Raw genomic sequence first — 17,999 nt, 5'->3', positions numbered from 1 at the left:
ATTACACAAGTACTTTTAATTAAAAGCTCATAAAAAAAATCTGTTAGAATTCCTTCTCAAGAGTAATATTGTATTTTAGAGTAAAAACCTATCTCTTAAATCATACCTCCCTTACTTCTTGCTAATCACATGGACCATCACTCCTGATGACACATTTGTTGCCTTTCTTGACAAACAACAAAAATCAGTTCCGCACGACATGGTCTCCTCTGCGTCCACTCTTGCGTTGTCGGCACCGCTTCCCTTTGTGACGCTCTCGGACGATGGCAGCTTTGAGATCGCACCCGAGGCAGTCACCTACCTACAGCAGATCCGAGGCGATATCGCCGTGGTGGCTATCGCTGGTCTCTACCGCACGGGCAAGTCGTACCTGCTAAACTTGCTGCTCGGAAGGGACCAGGAGAGCGAAATGTTCGACGTCGGAGCCACCGTGAACGCCTGTACCAAAGGAATCTGGATCTGGGGCCAACCAGCAGGCAGCCAGACCCGTCATCCGGCATTTAAACACCTCAGTAAAGACACCACTATCGTCTTCATGGACACGGAAGGTCTGGGCTCCACCCAACGCTCACAAACTCAGGACACGAGAATCTTCGCTTTGGCTCTGCTACTCTCCTCCACGTTCATCTATAACAGCCGAGGAGTCATCGATGCTAGTGCCATTGAGGACTTATCACTCGTGGTTAACTTAACTAAGTACATTCAAGCAAAGGCTCACAAGACGGAGACAGAGAACGGCAGTGAGCTGTCTGTGTTTTTTCCAGACTTTCTGTGGGTTGTGAGGGATTTCACGCTTCAATTGCAAGAGGACGGGAAGAAAGTGACGTCCAAAGATTATTTTGAAAGTGCATTAAAGCAACAGCCACCACTGACAGAGGAAGTGGTGCAGAAGAACAGAATTCGATCGCTCTTGTCGACGTTCTTCCCGTCCAGAGATTGTGTCACAATGGTGCGGCCGTTAAGTGACGAAGCGCTACTGAGAGACTTGATCCGACAGCCTTATGACTCGTTGAGACCAGAATTTCGGGAGCAGATGGAAGTGCTGAGAAATAAGTTATCGACTTTACTAAAGCCGAAGACGATGATGTCTAAAGTGCTGAATGGAGCGATGCTGCTGTCGCTGACCGAGAATTACGTTGCAGCTTTCAACAGCGGGTCTAGTCCAGTGATAACTTCGGTATGGGATCGGGTCTTGGAGTCTCAATGTGATCAGGCGTTGGAGTCGGCCAAACAGGTTTTCCAAGCCGCGATGGATGCTGCTATCACGGAAAAGACGAGTGAGTAGTGCGTATTTTACTTAAATTTGGTAGGCATATGACTAAACCGCAGATTATCTGTGTAGCTCCAGTGATGGTGAACCAAGTGATGCGTGCACGTCCACTTGAAGACGCTGAGTTGGCAATGATATACGAAACAGCTCGCGAGGCAGCAGAAAACGAATTGTTGCGCGAAGATATCACGTCGTACTCGTCTATTGAAGCGTACATGCTTCAACTCTCGGAGTATACTCTCGATATTTTGCAGAGCAAGTACACAGACAACGATGGAGCGTCGACTGCTTACAACAAAGACTTACTCCAGGAACTATACGTCTCCAAGAAGAAATCCATTGACGACTCAGCGTCGATCGCTGGAGACGGCACTCAGTATTTGCAAGACCAGTTGACATCCTCCCGAGATTTGTTGGAAGACATCGTGACTCAATACAATTCTCGAGCATTAGGACCCTGCAAGAGCTCGATCCTGAACAACTTTCTCGTCGAGAAGATGGTTGAGAGTATATTCGAGTGGGGCACTCAAGTGAAAACGGTGTTTCGCTCCAACGAGGCAAAACTCGTGAGTGACATCGCATCCACTCAGCAGAATTTGCGCTCGATTGAGGCGAAAGTTCGTGTAGCACAGGAGATGCTGAGTCAACAGAAAGAATCTTACGAAAAAGCTCTGCACTCGATCACCGAGCGCATAACAAGTGAACGATGCACTCTCCGCGATGAAATTGAGAGTAAGCTAGCGGAAATTGAGCGAACTCGTCTGCAAATCGAGCGATTGGGAGCACTTCATCAAGAGGCTTTGGATCGCTTAGACAAGCAGATTGAAGAAGCCAAGGAGGAGCGAAAGCGGCTCGAGACTAGTGTTCGTGATGCTGAAGCTCGTCGAGAAAGTGAACGCCAAGAAGCGCAGCGACAAATGCTAGAGAACGAACGCAGCTTTCACAACGAAGAGAAAAATTTACTGCAAGGTCAGCAGCAGTTTCTACATAAAGTCCTCGAGCTGGAACGACAACTCGGTGAACAAGATACCGACCACATTGCAGAGCTGTATCGTATTGAGAAGGAAAATCAGGATGAAATTTCAAAGTTGTCTCTCCAGCACCAAGACGAGCAGGAAGAGCTGAAGGAAAACGTAATTCGGGTAAGTACCCGCTATCAGGGAGCTACGTACTGGTACTAACTTGTTTTGGTTTGATTCAGGACATTCGAACTTTGAAAAACGAACAAGAAGAGGAGATTAGTGCACTTCAAAGTAAACTAGACGAGAAGAAGGCTCATGTTGCTTCGCTTCGTGAACAACTTGAACACAAGGAAACAGAGGCAGCTAGGAAAAAAGCAAAAGCCAGCCAACTTTTTGGTGGAGAGGAATGCATCGTCCAGTGAGAAAAATAAAAGCAAAAATCTGATGCATTTTTGATCTTATCCTTTTTTATAGCAAATTTCAGCTCTCAGAAATCGCAAGTGGGTTCGATCAAACTGACTTAAAGAAGTTGTACAGTGCCGCGTATCATCCGCAGACACAAGGAGCTCACAGACAAAGCAGACCATTGTACGTAAGCAGTGCAACAAGCAATATACAGGTATCCCGGTATTTTCTAGAAAAGAGGTGCTAAACCTCGGAGTTTATTTTTCCCAAACAATACTAAAAAAAATTACATTATTAGCAGGCGAGTTTCTGTCGACTTGCCATTTTTACTCCAACGCATCCAGCATTTCTGCTTTTACATGAAATCCCTGTTGTAAACGAGCTAGTTGTTCCTGATAGTTCGCTTCCACCTCCTCGAGACTACGACGCCTCTGCTCTTTTAGTAGCGCAATCTGTCTTTCCAGTGTTAAAGCATCTGCACTTGGTTCCGAGTTCTGAGACGACGTGCTCCCTTCTGACGTTGTTCTTTGCTCCCGACGCGGCGGTATTTTCACTGGCGATATAAATTCTTCACGAAGACAGTCAGACTGCATCGAGGCCTCCCACTTCGAAGCTTCATCCCCCCGAATCGGATTCATCTGCTTTGTCAATGTCTCCATCCTTTTAAGCAGATCAAGATGCAATGTTTCAATCTCCACGCTAGCATCACGTTCAAAGTGGCTACTCGGGTCCCACCGCAAATAGTAGTGCGTCCAGAATTTAAGCGACTTCATCGAGCAAGACGGTACGATCACATCTTCACATGGTGCTAAGGCTCCATAGCGACCAATCTCATCGCCATCGAATACAGCATCGGTATCTGAGGTATTCCAAAGACCATCGGACAACGGTGGGCGCTCCACTGGCATAAATAGAGACGTCAACGATGATCGAGACTTAGGCGTCGACGGCCTAGCAGCTTCATCTTCTGCGTTTCGACCAAAGAAAGACTGAGAACGAGGCGCAACTGCCGGAGAGGACGGGAAGCTGGATAAAACCGAAGGCTCCAATGGTTGCGGGAACGAGAAGCCTGTATCAAGATCGCGTACCAGTCTATGGTAGCACGATGGCTGAGGAATCTCCATATTCGACTCACTGCCACCATCCCAACTATCAAACTCGTCATTAAGCGATGAATCGTTACTGTCAGTACGTCGGCGTCGTTCACGCACAAGTTGATCATGGGTGGACTCTAAAGCAGCTTTCACTTCTGTATCTGTCGCATCAACTCTGGAGTTTGAAGGCGACGAAGCCACAGCAACTGTACTTTCGCATACTATCGACGTGGGACTAGAGCAAGCAGATCCATCCGATGCGTCAAAGGCATTCCTGCCATAGTCCAGATATTCATCCGCCAATGAGTGCACCTCACAATCTTCTTGGGTTATATGAGGAACCGACCGAGGCGATTCTTCGTACGACTGCCATAATGATCTCTCAAAGCACTGCCGTGTAGCTGTGACGTTCGCCTTCCACTTCATACGAGGAGCGTTCTGTGACTGGTAAAAAGGGTTCAGCACAATCGCGCGGTCTACCGTGCTGAGGTACGACCACAATGACTGCGTTGGGTGGAGAGATTCCTGCTCCATGCGCTCTCGTTGAGAGTTGTACAAGAACGTACCAAATCGACACGAGTACAGATGGTCGAGGATGAGGATCAGATAGCGCTCGTTGAACTCGAATGCGCTCGGAAACTGCGTCATAACTTGCCACACGCAGTCGATCCATTGCAGGAAAACCGGAGATGTTTCGTTGGTGTTGTTGCTGGCTCCGTGAGAAGTTCTATCGCGAAATTTGTGGCCAAAAGAGCACCATTCTTTCTCAATTAGTCGTTCGAAGCCGACTATCGTTCGATAGTAGGGATCAATCAGCAGTTCTGTCAACGCTGTAAGCTGCGCTGTTCGGTCCCACCCGTCACTGCAATGAATCAGTACACTGGACTTCTGTTCCTTCACAATACGCACAATTTCCACAGCCGAGTCCATTATTCGAGAGATGTGGTCCAACCAGCGAGTGGAAGCTAACTGATCCAGCCACTTGTCATTGTTTTGCTTTGTGGTGCATAGATCCATGAGCTTGTGGTAACTTTTACGCATCGTATGGATATTCTCAATCCCCATAAAAATCAACTTGCATTCCGTCAAAACGAGAGCCGCCTGCATCGTTTCCAAAAGCTGTTGGTGTCCACTGTCATCCGTGGCATTCGACTCATTCACATGCTGTACGTCTCCATTAATAGAGACTCCTGTTGCCGTCGATCCAGCAGAGATAGCAGCAGCTGCCGCGTTGTGCTCTGACGCAACCATGTCCGCATACTTCATTGAAGCTGTAGCGTGCCGCGTCTCATAGTGTTCTGTGAGCTCGTACCCTGCGCGACCCACAGTCTTCTGCGCTACAGCGTTCTTCCAGGGTCTTGCATCGATAATTACCAGCTTCGTTGAGGAAGGGTTTGCCGCTGCAATCGCCTGAATGAGGAATACATCCTTGTCACATTGTTTCTGTCCGAGCCCGACAAGTGGCTGGCTACTGCGACAGATCACCGCTCCAGTATGACGATCACGCCACGAGAGAACTGGAATTCGCCCCTTTGATCGAAATTTGGATGCCACTGCCAGCACACTATCGGACACAGAGGCTGGAACTGCCAGTATTGACGGGTACGTTGAGCATAATTCGTACTGCTCGTTGACGTAACTTAATCGCCATCGGTTCGTCGATGATGAGATGCCCAGTCGCTGAAATTCCGCCACTGCATCATAGATCCTCCAGCCATCCACTGCTCCATTAACACCATCGAATCTTTCCAGCGAAAACTTGGCAAACTCGTCCACTTTTCCTTCCGGTTCTCCTAGTGCATGTGTCCGCACGAGTGCAAAAGTGCGATCGAATTGACTAAACGTCTGCTTGGACACTAATCCTTCAAATATAAACTGTAAACGGCGGAAATCCTTGCCAACCACTTCAAGTAGTCCGCTGTCAGTCTCCACCATTTCCTTCCGCTTCACACGCTCGATAGTAACCAGCGGGATTGCCTGATATGCCACCAACGACTCAGTATGTAGGTCACTTGCATACGGCAACTCATCTTCTCGCGCATTATTCCTCACATTGGCGCCATGTGAATATCGTCCCGTAACAGCTTCGTCATCAACTGCGGGGCTAAATACAAGACGGTAATTCGTCACGTACAACCTGCCCGTATGCTCTATCCGTTCTAAAAATCTTACACGAACATTGTCATTTCTCACCAATACTGCCTCACCCGGCAGTGTCTGTAGGTATCCATTGTTACGTCCACTTGAGTAATCTGTATCTTCACTTCCCATTCTCTCATAACTGTCACTTGAAATCCCTCGAGAGAATGCAGGAGAACTCGACATTGGCATTTGTCGTCGTCCATTAGACGTGATGATGCCTCCTTCCATCGACCCAAAATCTATAGACCCTCTATATAGTGATGGTCGATAAGATTCGGCAGAGCCACTTCTCGATTTGTCTGCAATATGTGATTTCGATGCCCATCTCGTTGTGTCAGAAAACTGAAACCCTCCTCTAGTTGATCCCTCTCCAGTATCACTATGACGTCTGAGAGGTTGATAAGTCCGGGCCTTCTGTCTCTCCTGCACCATCTTGGCATGAGCTTTCTTCGCTGCTACGGAGCACTTGGCACACACGCGGACAGGAGTGACGAAGCCTGAATTGACCAGCGGCATCCTGGCAGACGAGCACGCGTCACAGAAGACGTTGCCGCAGCGACGGCAGTGGTGACGTCGCAGCATCAGCGAGAACGAGGCCTGGCAGCTGTAGCATTTCTCGGCCAGACTATCGGGCACCCAAGCCACGACGTGGCGGCGACGATGTCCTGGCGCAGACTTGGGCTGAGGATGAGGCTTGGACTGCGCAAGGTGCAACATCGGAGGGTGCATACGGGAGGTGCTGGAGGTGACGACAGGGGACACCTGGAGAGCTGGAGGGTCTCGTCGGGAAGGTAGCATGGGGATAGTGCATGAAGAAGGTTGGGTTGCGACTGGAATTGTGAAAGGTGATATTTTTGTACGATTTCAAAGTGATAATATTGAGTATCAAAGATGACAGGGATTGCTCAAGGTAGATTTGGTAATATTGTTTTTACATTATTAAGTTTAAAAAAATGGTATTTAACATCAATTATTTCATTTCTGCCTTAACAAAAAAAAAAATGGATGTTTTGCAGCCATTAAAATTGATCTTTATTTTATTATGGTGGGCCATAAGCTATGAGCAGTCAAGGCAACAACTTTTTTTCAGGAAAGTGCTCATAGCTTATGGCCCACCATAATAAAATAGGATCAAAAGTGGGCCGAAACCAATGCACTCTTTTTCGATACAAAGTACTTTTTTGGTGTCTAAACTTCTAAGTCAAGAACTTGGATGGCATTCAGACGAGAAAAAAAAAAAACATTAAAAATTTGGTGTGCACAACCGCAGTCAGCTCATCAATGGCTAAATGGAATGAGTGAAGGAGCAATACCCAATCGGCATGTCTTTGGCAAAGATGTTCTCAATGAATACGCTGAGCTGTTTGCTCCTCCAACTGTTTTGCGATTGCCAGCACATGATGCTCCGAGCCAGTAGGACGAAGAACATAAGTCATAACAGTACCAAATAACGAAAGTTGACATCCCAAAATATGCTTTTTTGCAATATTTTGCCAGACATCCGAAAGGAAATAGTTCTGGTCCAATTACTAGATGGTGGCGGGAAGGTTGGTGCTATTGTTACGGACAATGCTGGGCAAGGCGGCCGAGCACGCCATGTTCTCGCATTACGACGGCCTGGTATTAGTTACATGCGCTGTTTCGCTCATGATATTAATAATTTGGTAAAAGCAGTGTTAAGACGTGTTTTTAGCAAGTAGCAGCTGCGGTGAGATTCCTCAACTCTTCGTCGGAAAAGTGGTTAGTTCGAGCCAATAGAGCAAGGATAGCTCGATAAGGAAAGACTCCAGCTCCAGCTCTTTTTCCATTATGCCGTACCAGATGGAACTCTATGCAGAAGTACTTTGCATCTCTGCTACGCGTTAGATCGGCCTTCGAACATTTTTTGTACACGTACAGGAGCGATGACGAATTTCCCGACAAACTACAAGTATCGGGGAGGCAACCGTTTTGGAGTGAACTGAAGGATGCAGAAAAAGATCGTGCGTCCACTTTATATCGCATCTTTTAGATTGCAGCGGGATGAGAACACTTTTGGAGACGTATTGCGATCTTTCGGAGACATATTAAGGGTTGTACGGCTAGCAACTACTTAGAGCAGCTCGTCGAGTGCGTGGAAAGGTGATGGACTTCCTGTGAACAGATTCGTTTCATTTGGGTTATTTTCTACCAGGGCTCCCGAGAATCCAATACTCAAATTAATACATCATGTCGAAGGACAAAAAATAATTATTCAATAGTTCCATTAATTGGTGCCAATTCGTGCACGCACCTGCTCGACTGTGTTCCCGTCTCACAGCTCGCGGTTGTACTGCAGGCACATCAGCATCTCAAGCTTGGCAGGAGACTCTTTCGCAGGTTTGACAGCACTAACTTCACCGCCGAGAAGAAGCGCTCGCACTCGTTCGATGTCGGTGGGATGTACGCTACGTTCACAAAGTGAGAGCGCTTCAGTACCTTCGTCCTCTTGAATGCCGCTTTGACTATTGAGTCGTTACTGTCGTCTCGGGCTGGCGTTCTTTCCAGAATAGTCGCTCTAAACTTGGCACATGCCGACCTTTCGGCACTCGACAGCGCCTCTCTGCGCTGAATCTTGACGATACCTTGTTCTAAGTTGGAATAGGTACAGCCAGTCGTGTCTTGAGTGCTGGAAACTCCTTCACAACCTGGTCAAACAATCGACGTACTGCAGACAAAGTTAGCGTAGACTTCTGTAGCTCCTTCGTAACGCCCTCAAACTTCTCCAAGTCCTTCGCTAGCGACTTGACTCGCTCATGCTTAGCACGCCTCAGTAAGAGAGGCTGGACCTCGTGCTCTTCCAGAAAGTTGTGGCCCAGCTGGATAATAAATGGTAGGAGCGTCAGGTATCGCGCCACCATCTCATATTTGCTTGACCACCTGGTGTCGTTCTTCGACAGAGGTGACAGATGGGAGACGCGGCGAAGCAGATCCCTCCCCTTAATCATACGAAGCTTGGACATCAGGGTGTGGACCTTGGTAATAAGCTCGTCTTCGGTGTTGATGAAGTCCTTCACCGCCAGATTAAAGCGATGACTAGCGCATCCAATGAAGAGGATAGCGCTCTTCTTTCGGCCAATGCACTGGTTAACCGAACAGTTGCCCCCACCAGAAACTTGACTGCGCTCCAGGGTGTGTTGTAGCGTGTCAGGGTGTCGGCGATTAGGTCGTATTGACTTTGCGCGCTCAGATCTTCTTCTACTTCCACATGAGAGAACGCCAATAGTAGAAAGCGACGAGACGGGCACTCCAAATAATCAAAAAAACTCGATTGTGTTATTCGAACCGGTATTATCGGTACTACCGCCGTCAAATACCGCGATTATCGCGGCGTAGTGACGGCTACTGCTTGTCCAGCCGTCAATGACTAGGCCAAATGCAGGTGACAGCTCGCGGGCTACACGTTGTTCGAGCAGCTCAAAGATGAGCACGATGTATCTGACCAGGTTGTCTTCACACACTAGTGAGAGAGCTGCGTCTTGCTGAGTTAGCCGGCGCTCAACAAAGGTGAAGGGTAGGTGGTCGCACACGATCCACTCGATCCACCGGTACAGATCCCTCGTTCTCGTGCTCACTAGGTGTAGGCGTAGTGGATTCTGGTGGCGTGCTGCTTCAAGGGCTTCTTGCTCGTAGTCTTCGTGGTTGCGCCGCAGGTGGTTTAGCAGGTTTGTGTAACCGTTTCCCTTCTTGTACTGCTTGTCACAGGTGGTGCACTTAAAAAAAACCCACTGCCAACGTCAGTGAAGAGCATGGTGCAGATTTGGCTGCTTGTGAGGACCATGGTGGATAGGAGGAGGGAGAAGTTGGGCTGTTGTGGCGTGAAACAGGTAAATTTGAAAATGATGGATCTTCTGCTGCGTTTGACTAAAGTCTGTTCATTGGTGGTGGACGCTCAGAGGACATCGGTGGTTGATCTCGATAATTCAGGTGTAAATTATGTACAATTCAAAAATGAATTGAACCGACAGAATTAATAATTGAATTAAAGCATTTGAATGTATTTTAAATGGTATTATTTTCGGGAGCTCTGTTTTCTACACCCGTTATTGGCCAGCGATGCTCGCAAATTGCCTCACGCTATTCTGACCAAGGAGTACGATGTCTGCGAACTTGCTCTTTATTATTATCTTCGCTACATTAGCGAGGATGTAATCGGATTGCGCGGTGATATGTCAGCTTGGATAATTGGTCAGTACGGCAACGCTACGTCGGCGGACTTCAGTGATTCAATCATGAAATTCTGGACATACTTGCAGAGAAACAACCCTTCCGACAAATTGCCGTCGCTGGCGTTAACAACTTTATCGATAGCGGCGGATACAGCCACATGCGAACGCCTGTTTAATGAGCTGCGTCTCATTCACTCCCCAGGTCGAAATCAAACCCGCACCGAGAAAACCCTTAAAACAGCAAGTTATTAGGCAGCATGTTCGCAACCAAAACCGGATGAAGAGAGCTAAGAATCTATGACCAAGACCAAGGAGAAAGCGTTAGCCCCATTGAACCCAATAAAGCTTTTTAGTGTTGCTGCGCCACCATAGAGAGGTACAAGTGTCGAGTATCCAACGACGAGGCGCTAGCAACTAGTGATCGTGGGAACATAACACCACGATGTCGTGGTCTTTCGCAGTTGAAGCAAGCTGATTGGAGAATCCAAACACAGAGCATGATGAATATGTACACTACACCACGACATCGAGCATCTTCAAGTAGCGACCGAACACGAGTGCGCAACTCCGTTCGTCAGTCTACCACTGCACGAACAATCATATCCGATCGCGTCCAAGAACTGGATAGACACGCAAACACACTTGCCAGGCAGCTGTCGTACTGTGGAGCCGGGAGCCTCTCGGTTCTTCAATCGCCTCAAGACGAAGTTGCGGCCCTTCCAATACCACAGTTGCGCGACCTTGACGCCTCTTTTGCGATAACGGAGGGTGATGCTCAGGTAGAAATTCCCCAAACAGAAGACGAAATTGAAGAGGGCGATATAGACAGCGATGAAAGTTGTATAAGTGCATGGGAAAACGCTATCACAGACTCCCAGTTGTAATTGATGCTCAAGACTCTCTTCCAGCCAGACCAGATCTTGGCGCATACAAAGATGACATTTCGGTTGCCAGTCGCACAGAATTACCAAAAGAGCCCCAACTACCAGAAAGAAAAAAAAAACGCTACTTGGAATCAGAGCCCGGAAAGTGAAAATGCGTGAACTTTTCCCCGTAAACTAAGTTGTTTAACCAGTGAGAGCAACGTTCGTTTAATAGATCTGGTCGCCTTCCAGGGCTCGCAATCAGGTACCCAACGCGGGTAAATTGACTAGCCGTTCGGGTATACCCGACCTCGGGTGGGGTGCGGGTACCCGATGCTAACTATAGTTTTTGGGAGCGGTGATCTTAAATTAAAGTTAGGACAGCCTTCACAACTGCTGTCAGTGCTACATTGGGGCGAAATGGAGGGAACCGAGAGCACCGATACTCCAGATCCTCCATCCTGTGTGGTCTCTGATTGTGACATCGACGAAGCTAATGATGCAAAGCTGGTTAGTCAACGAGAGCTTAACCTGAATGACTTGAAATTGGAGATAAGTCGCATTTTGAATCAGCACAGAACTCGATTTTTCTTTACGTGACGATGCAAACTCGAAGGCTAGATGCTGGGAGCAGTTTCGCCACGTGTATGAAAAGAAGAAAGATGTTGATTTCATGGCTTGTAGTAACAGCTTTGTTTCCTGTAACTCATGTGTAAAGGTGTATGCATTCATCCCAGTAAATGGAACCAAAACATTAAACGAGCACATGAAGAAATGTACAAGTGCTCCAGCAAACACTGGGAGCTTAGTGCCGTTCTGGACAATGCTGAGGTGTCTACCGCTGATAAAAAAAAAGCGTGTTATCAAGGCTGTTGCGTACATGTGCTACACGGATATACGGCCGTTTAGCATAGTGTCAGGTGAAGGCTTCAGAGAATTTACTTCAATGATTTTTGATATCGGTTTACATTCGAAGCGATCGTGTGATATTCAACAATTACTACCTGCCCCCAGCACAGTGAGAAATAATGTCCAAAAGGAAGCAAAACGTTTTCGTATCAAGTTGCAATTCATTTGCCAGACTCATTTTCGTGATTGCTGTGCGGAGTTCACGACAGACTTATGGACCGATTCAATTAAAAACAAATCGTACATGTCGGTGACATTTCATTACATGACTGAATTGTTCAAGCTTCATGCTCGAACACTCCAAGTTAAAGAAGTTGAGGGTGTATCTCACTCAACCAAGTATCTTTTGAGTGTATTTAGGGAAGCTTTGTTGGATTTTGGGATTCACAACATCTCACTATGTAAAGTTGTTACCGATTGTGGATCCAATTTGTGCGGCCAAGAGGGCATTCCATCCGTCTACACATGGCTCCCATGTGCAAACCACAAAACTGCCACGGTAATCACAACCGTACTTTGAAAGACAGCGTCGACAGAACATGGGGTGGTTTCGTCACCATATCTTAAGATCTACGACGACGCCCCAGAAGTTTTCCAGCTACTGGATATATGCAAAGCTCTGGTTTCCTATTTCAAAAAAAGGAAACTGCGAAATAATCTGGAGAATACGCTAAAACAAGAAAATGTGAATCGTTGGAATTCTCAGCTACGACTTTTAGAGAGCATACTCAACTCTTTTGATGAAGCTACAAGTATATTAGCTGCGCGTGGCAAGTTAGCATACATCAGCTGCATCGATAAACCACTTTTGGAGGAACTCATCACATTCCTTCGCCCTTTCCGAGAGGCGACGCTGAAACTGGAGGGCTGGAAAGAACCTACGCTGGATCTAGTAGTACACGAACGCCACAATATTATCTGTCATCTTTCCCCACAAACCGAGCGGGTCATGGTAGATAAATCGACTCGTAAGTGCTGGAAGGGCCGTTTGCAATTGATAATCCCCAGAATATCGAGATAATTCCTCCAGACAGCAGCAACTTGGTGAAAATTAAAAAAAATAAACGATGCAGCTTCATTCGATGCCCAAATGAAAATTGGATTTGCACCATTACATGGCGGCTCTACTTGATCTACGCCAGAAGCGAAAACAAAAAATATTTGGAGTTTCGGTGACAGATATCAACAAGGCAAAAGACCAATTGGTAGCGATGATGAAAGTGCAGTCTGTAACCAGAGCAGCAGCTACCCGTTCTGTTCGCCGTGTAAACAAGAAGCGAAAGACGCCAAGGTCTTCATTCATTGTTGGAGCAGATAATTTGTGTTCGTCAGATGAGACCGGTGACGAAATTGTGGTAAGCGAGAACCTTGATGAACAGGATGAATTTGACAAGTACATGAGCTACACAGTTACAAAGGAAGAGAAAACTAGCTTCGACATCCTGCCGTGGTGGAATGTGACCGGAAAAATAGCGCACCCAAAGCTAGCAAATGTTGCGAGGTCTGTGCTGTGCATCCCAGCGTCTAGTGCAATATCAGAACGTAACTTCTCCAGTGCCGGGACCGTAATGTGTAAGTCGCGCAGTTCGATCGAGCCATCGGTACTTGACGATGTACTTGTCGTGAGATCAAGCAGAAATCTTGTGAACAAAGAAGAATAGCAGTCGAGAGGTACACTTAACTTGATTTGAATAAAATATTGCTCAATATTTAGAAAGGTGTATTGGATGCCTTGGATAAATTCACTGGCTTTGGCAAAATCACTGCTGGGTAGACCCGGGTACCCGAAGGGTCCTGTCGGGTGGATACGGGTACCCGAAATGCCTCGAGATGACATTCGGGTCGGGCGGGGTAACCCGAAGTCCGCCAATTGCGAGCCCTGTTGCCTTCATCCATCTATGAGAATACTTTGCCGAGCGCATTAAAATCCACACGGCAGAACCTCACGCGGAAGAGAACTTAAACCAATAGTCGTGAGCCAGTCATGAAAACCTGTGTTAACGGACATAAACATCCTGGTCACTTGATCTGTCCACGGCGTGGATGGTCACACAACACCGCTCGTCCACAAGCCACGATCCGCCCCATGTAAACCAAGAAGAGTAACTCTCCGAGCGACAGTAATCAGAGCTTCTTCCTGTCAATGCTTGCGTCATCGCTCTCTAGCCACATGATCATGTTTGCATGCGCTCTTGGGTGGCTTGGTTTTCGGCACGGCGACCTACCGACTGTCATGCGTGGTCGTCTGCGTGTTGTATGCACTTCTACGCGAACTGGGAGTGGTGGCAACCCACAGTGCCTGGACATGGATACATAGTGGACATTTCCTACGTCGCGTCGATGATTGCTGAGTGCTTTGCTGAAGCGCGACGATCACATTCCTGTTCTCTCTCCTCGGCTACTTCTTACATATTAAATCCAATTTTTACCAACCGTTTTTACGATATTAATGTAATTAATGTTTAATTAACCAACACTGAATTTCCATCACTGATATTGTCAGTGATGGAAATGCTTGTTACCACCCGTTACGGGAAGACGCGTCCCCAACTTGTCTCGTCTTGACGGAACTTTGACAGAATTTATTGGTCGTAATTTAAATTTTGTCTTACGACCAATAAATTCTGTCAAAAATCTTTTTTTTCCAGTTCCTGGAATTTGAGACACGCTTTTTTCTTCTATTTCAGTACATCTTGTCGTGCGTTCTCTTCTACTTTCTTCTCACGTTCTCTCTTATCACCCTTTAACGCTGTCGTGTAGGCGTCCATAAAGCAAATTAACTATGAGTGTGAGCGACGACGTATCAAATCTCGAGGATATCCTCGTCGACGAAGAGTACCTGAATAACGCCGCCAATAACGGCGGAATGGAGCTCGATCGTCCTGTCAGACCTGCTCCGTCGTCTTCTTTAAGCCCACGCGAGTCCAGACGTGCCAGTATCGACGCCTACGACGCTCGCGAAGACCATTTTGGACGCGATAATGACAACGAGGAGGACGAAGAGGACGTTCCGGTGGATCTACAAGACGAAGAAGACGTCCAAGAGGATCCAGTATCATGCGATGAGGAGGAAGAAGACGCTCCATCGCAATTACAGTCGCGTAACGTCCTCACAGAGGCCAGGACGCCGTCCGAATCCCATGCAGCTCTACGATCTCCACCGCGTTCCATGTCGCTTGGTGGCTTTTCAGTTGATGATGAAGACATCATGGAGATGAACGCACGAGAACAGGAACTGCTAGTGAATATTCAGGAGCTACAACGCCAATTATCAATGGTACAGATCCAGACAGACAAGCCTCAAGAAGAGATCGTTCCACCCACGATGGATGCCAGACACAGGTTGATTATGGTGTCTAATCGACTGCCGATTTCCGTTCAACGCAATGAAACCACGGGGGAACGGATCTTTACCATGAGCTCTGGTGGATTAGTGACGGCTTTGAACGGCATTCGAGACCAGGTGCCGTTTATTTGGATCGGATGGCTTGGAGAGGAGATCCCGCATGATGAGCAGAGCAAAGTGAGAGAGAAACTGGCCAGGGAGTTTAAGTGTGTGCCCGTGTTCTTGTCCAAGGAGATCGCTGCGAGATACTACAACGACTTCAGTAACGATATCTTGTGGCCGATCTTCCATTATGTGCCACTACCGCTTTTCCGGCCCGGAAGTGAGAAGAAGTTTGACTTTAGACAATGGGACGCGTACAAACTGGCCAACAAGCGCTTTGCACAGGCTGTGAATCAAGTGTATCGAGAGGGAGACTTTGTCTGGGTGCACGACTACCACTTGATGATGTTGCCGTCGTTGCTGCGGTCCCGATATCCGCAGTGCAAGATTGGATGGTTTCTCCACACTCCATTCCCTACTGCTGAGATGTATCGTATGCTTCCAGTGGGCAGAGAGATCTTGGAAGGCTTACTTGGTGCCGATCTATTGGGCTTTCACACGTACGACTACGCTCGTCACTTCATCGCGGCTTGTGCTCGTGTTCCTGGTGCATCCACGACTCCTAAAGGAGTCGAACTTGGCGATCACTTCTCAGCTATCGGCGTGTTCCCTATTGGTATCGACCCCGAACATTTTGAGGATATCCTGAATTCCGACGCCACGCAGAAACGTATCCAGGAACTCACTGTAAAATTTGCTGGCTGTAAGATTATCATTGGCGTTGATCGTATGGACTACATCAAGGGGATTCCGCACAAGTTACTAGCGATGGAGCGCTTTTTGTCTCTATATCCGGAACGATGCAAAGACGTGGTTCTCGTCCAGATCGGTGTGCCGTCACGCACTGGTGTTCAGGAGTATCAACATCTTGCGGCGAGTGTGAACGAAATGGTGGGGCGAATCAACGGTCGCTTTGGAACACTAACGCACTCTCCTGTGCATTATATCCACCGTTCTGTGACTCCCAGTGAACTTGTAGCACTCTACAACTTGGCTGACGTCTGTTTGGTGACCTCTATTCGCGATGGTATGAACCTCGTGAGTCACGAATACGTCATGTGTCAGAGTCAATCGTGTGAACCACGTCGCGAAGGACCGGGAGTTCTTATTTTGAGCGAGTTTGCTGGCAGTGCACAGTCGTTATCTGGTGCTATCCGAGTGAACCCGTGGAATACGACGGATATGGCCAATGCACTAGGATATGCACTGGAGCTACCGCTTATGGAGCGTGAGTATCGACAAACGAATCTTTATCGTTATGTCAAGAAACACACTGCGAGTTTCTGGGGTAAAAGCTTCTTAGCCGATTTGGAGGACGCAGTGTCAAGACCAAGGGCTGTAGTGAAGAAGCTGGTGAGGCTGCCGTCTATCGAAGTGCTTGGTGCTTATACGCGTAGTAGTCACAGACTGTTGGTCTTCGACTACGAAGGAACTTTATTCGATGACCCGGCTTCAGGACCATCACAACAACGTGGCAGCGTTGCACCACCCAAGCCTTTAGTTAAGCGTCTTATTGAAGCTCTCGCCAATGACCCGAAGAATACTGTGGTGCTGGTTAGTTCGCATGAACGAAACGTGATCGGAAGCTGGCTAACGGATCGTCGAGTGGGGGTTGTGGCTGAATCAGGATACTTCTACCGGTTACCCAATGATGATGAATGGCAAGTTATGACGGAAGACACTGATCCGTCGTGGAAGAAGGTGGTGCGTCCGATCATGCAGTACTTTACGGAACGCACGCCTGGAAGTCGAGTCGACAGCAAAGAGAGCTCGCTCACGTGGCATTATGGGGAGACAGACCCAATTTTTGGTCCAATGCAAGCGCGTGACATGCAGGTGAACCTGGAAGATGTGTTGTGCAATCTACCGCTTGAGGTAGTGCAAGGCACAAACCGTGTGGAAGTTCGCTTGCAGGGGGTGACGAAGACACTACTGCTTGATGAAATTCTTAATCGGTTCCAGCCTGATAATGAACCCAGTTCACCTACGAGCAGACGCGAAGGTCTGTCACCCAGACAAAGTCGTCGACAGCGACCTCCTTCACCTCAACTTGACTTTGTCTTCTATGCTGGCAATGGAGTGGAGGACGACGAGCTGTTCTTGTACTTTAAGGAACATGCGGAATTGGCCAGGAAAGAAGAAGGACCGACTCAACCAAGCACCACGCCAACGAATGCAGACGATGTGCCCCCTCCTCTATCCTTGTCAGACTCGGTCTGTGCTTTGTCTAAACGTGCCAACGTGTTCACGTGTCATATCGGTGGCAGCAAGACCGAGGTACGTAACCCTGTATTTTTCGCATTACGAGGCGACAGGTACTATTTAGTATTTGGCTAATGCTTGGCTTGCTTTGCAGGCTATGTTCCATTTGGAGCGCCCTACCGAGCTTGCGCGAATGTTGCGAAGTATGACCTTGACTTCACTTGTATTATTTAGTGGAACTAATATGTTAAATGTTGACTTATGTTCGTTGCAGTGCTGGCAGTTCACAGTCGTGATGGAGGTACACCAAGAACTCCCGTTGATCGAAGTTCATCCATCGAGCCGCCTGTGGCGCCTAACAGCTCTACATTCCACGCCTCAGCATCGATGCCATCGCTTCTGACTTTTGGCAAATGAACTTTAGTACCCGTCGAGCTAAGTAAGAGAGTGCAGTTGACATGATGGTACTAAAATGTACTGCACGTAGGAATTATGAATGACCTGGCACGTATTGCTT

General features: G+C 47.7%; 5 protein-coding genes across 10 annotated transcripts in view; 2 read left to right on the top strand and 3 right to left on the bottom strand.

Annotated features, from left to right (window-relative positions):
* The first annotated feature begins 119 nt into the window (after positions 1-119).
* Positions 120-2,696, top strand: PPTG_12669. Of its 2 annotated transcripts, XM_008909829.1 has the most exons (3): positions 120-1,277; positions 1,343-2,412; positions 2,472-2,696. In XM_008909829.1, exons 1-3 carry the CDS (start codon positions 200-202, stop codon positions 2,652-2,654), a joined length of 2,331 nt encoding a protein of 776 aa, XP_008908077.1. In that variant the 5' UTR covers positions 120-199; the 3' UTR covers positions 2,655-2,696. The 2 variants fall into 2 exon arrangements, with proteins under 2 accessions (XP_008908077.1, XP_008908078.1); XM_008909830.1 differs by having other exon boundaries at positions 1,343-2,696.
* Positions 2,697-2,881: 185 nt separating this feature from the next.
* Positions 2,882-6,705, bottom strand: PPTG_12668 (hypothetical protein). The gene has a single exon (XM_008909828.1). The coding sequence runs from the start codon at positions 6,669-6,671 to the stop codon at positions 2,964-2,966; it is 3,708 nt and encodes a 1,235-aa protein (XP_008908076.1). The 5' UTR covers positions 6,672-6,705; the 3' UTR covers positions 2,882-2,963.
* Positions 6,706-8,482: 1,777 nt separating this feature from the next.
* Positions 8,483-8,854, bottom strand: PPTG_12667 (hypothetical protein; the record flags this gene model as incomplete). Its single annotated transcript, XM_008909827.1, has 1 exon — positions 8,483-8,854. The coding sequence occupies one exon, from the start codon at positions 8,852-8,854 to the stop codon at positions 8,483-8,485; it is 372 nt and encodes a 123-aa protein (XP_008908075.1).
* Positions 8,855-14,485: 5,631 nt separating this feature from the next.
* The window catches only part of PPTG_12666 (alpha,alpha-trehalose-phosphate synthase (UDP-forming)), a 3,616-nt gene continuing 102 nt past the window's right edge, over positions 14,486-17,999 (top strand). The window contains exons 1-4 of one of the 5 annotated variants that reach the window (XM_008909824.1): positions 14,486-14,530; positions 14,593-17,557; positions 17,637-17,685; positions 17,757-17,999. The exon at positions 17,757-17,999 is cut by the window's right edge and continues 102 nt beyond it. In XM_008909824.1, coding sequence (XP_008908072.1) covers positions 14,615-17,557; positions 17,637-17,685; positions 17,757-17,899 — 3,135 coding nt within the window. In that variant the 5' untranslated portion in view covers positions 14,486-14,530; positions 14,593-14,614 and the 3' untranslated portion in view covers positions 17,900-17,999. The other 4 variants (XM_008909826.1, XM_008909823.1, XM_008909822.1 and 1 more) reach the window with 4 other exon arrangements.
* PPTG_12664 overlaps positions 17,755-17,999 on the bottom strand; it is a 2,715-nt gene continuing 2,470 nt past the window's right edge. The window contains exon 2 of the mRNA XM_008909819.1: positions 17,755-17,983. The gene's annotated coding sequence lies outside the window, so the exon portion shown is untranslated. The remainder of the gene's footprint in view (positions 17,984-17,999) is intronic.

The sequence above is a fragment of the Phytophthora parasitica genome, assembly GCF_000247585.1.
Source record: "Phytophthora parasitica INRA-310 unplaced genomic scaffold supercont2.35, whole genome shotgun sequence".
In the NCBI taxonomy this organism is placed as follows: Eukaryota; Oomycota; class Peronosporomycetes; order Peronosporales; family Peronosporaceae; genus Phytophthora; species Phytophthora nicotianae.
This window is presented reverse-complemented; position numbering and strand designations above follow the sequence as displayed.

What these genes read in the sequence shown, in the direction of transcription:
- PPTG_12669 (XM_008909829.1), top strand. Translation starts at nt 200, where the DNA reads ATGGTCTCCTCTGCGTCCACTCTTGCGTTGTCGGCACCGCTTCCCTTT. An exon ending in TGCTATCACGGAAAAGACGA is followed by an intron (nt 1,278 to 1,342) that starts GTGAGTAGTGCG and finishes TTATCTGTGTAG; the next exon opens with CTCCAGTGATGGTGAACCAA. An exon ending in TGAAGGAAAACGTAATTCGG is followed by an intron (nt 2,413 to 2,471) that starts GTAAGTACCCGC and finishes GGTTTGATTCAG; the next exon opens with GACATTCGAACTTTGAAAAA.
- PPTG_12668 (XM_008909828.1), bottom strand. Translation starts at nt 6,671, where the DNA reads ATGCTACCTTCCCGACGAGACCCTCCAGCTCTCCAGGTGTCCCCTGTC.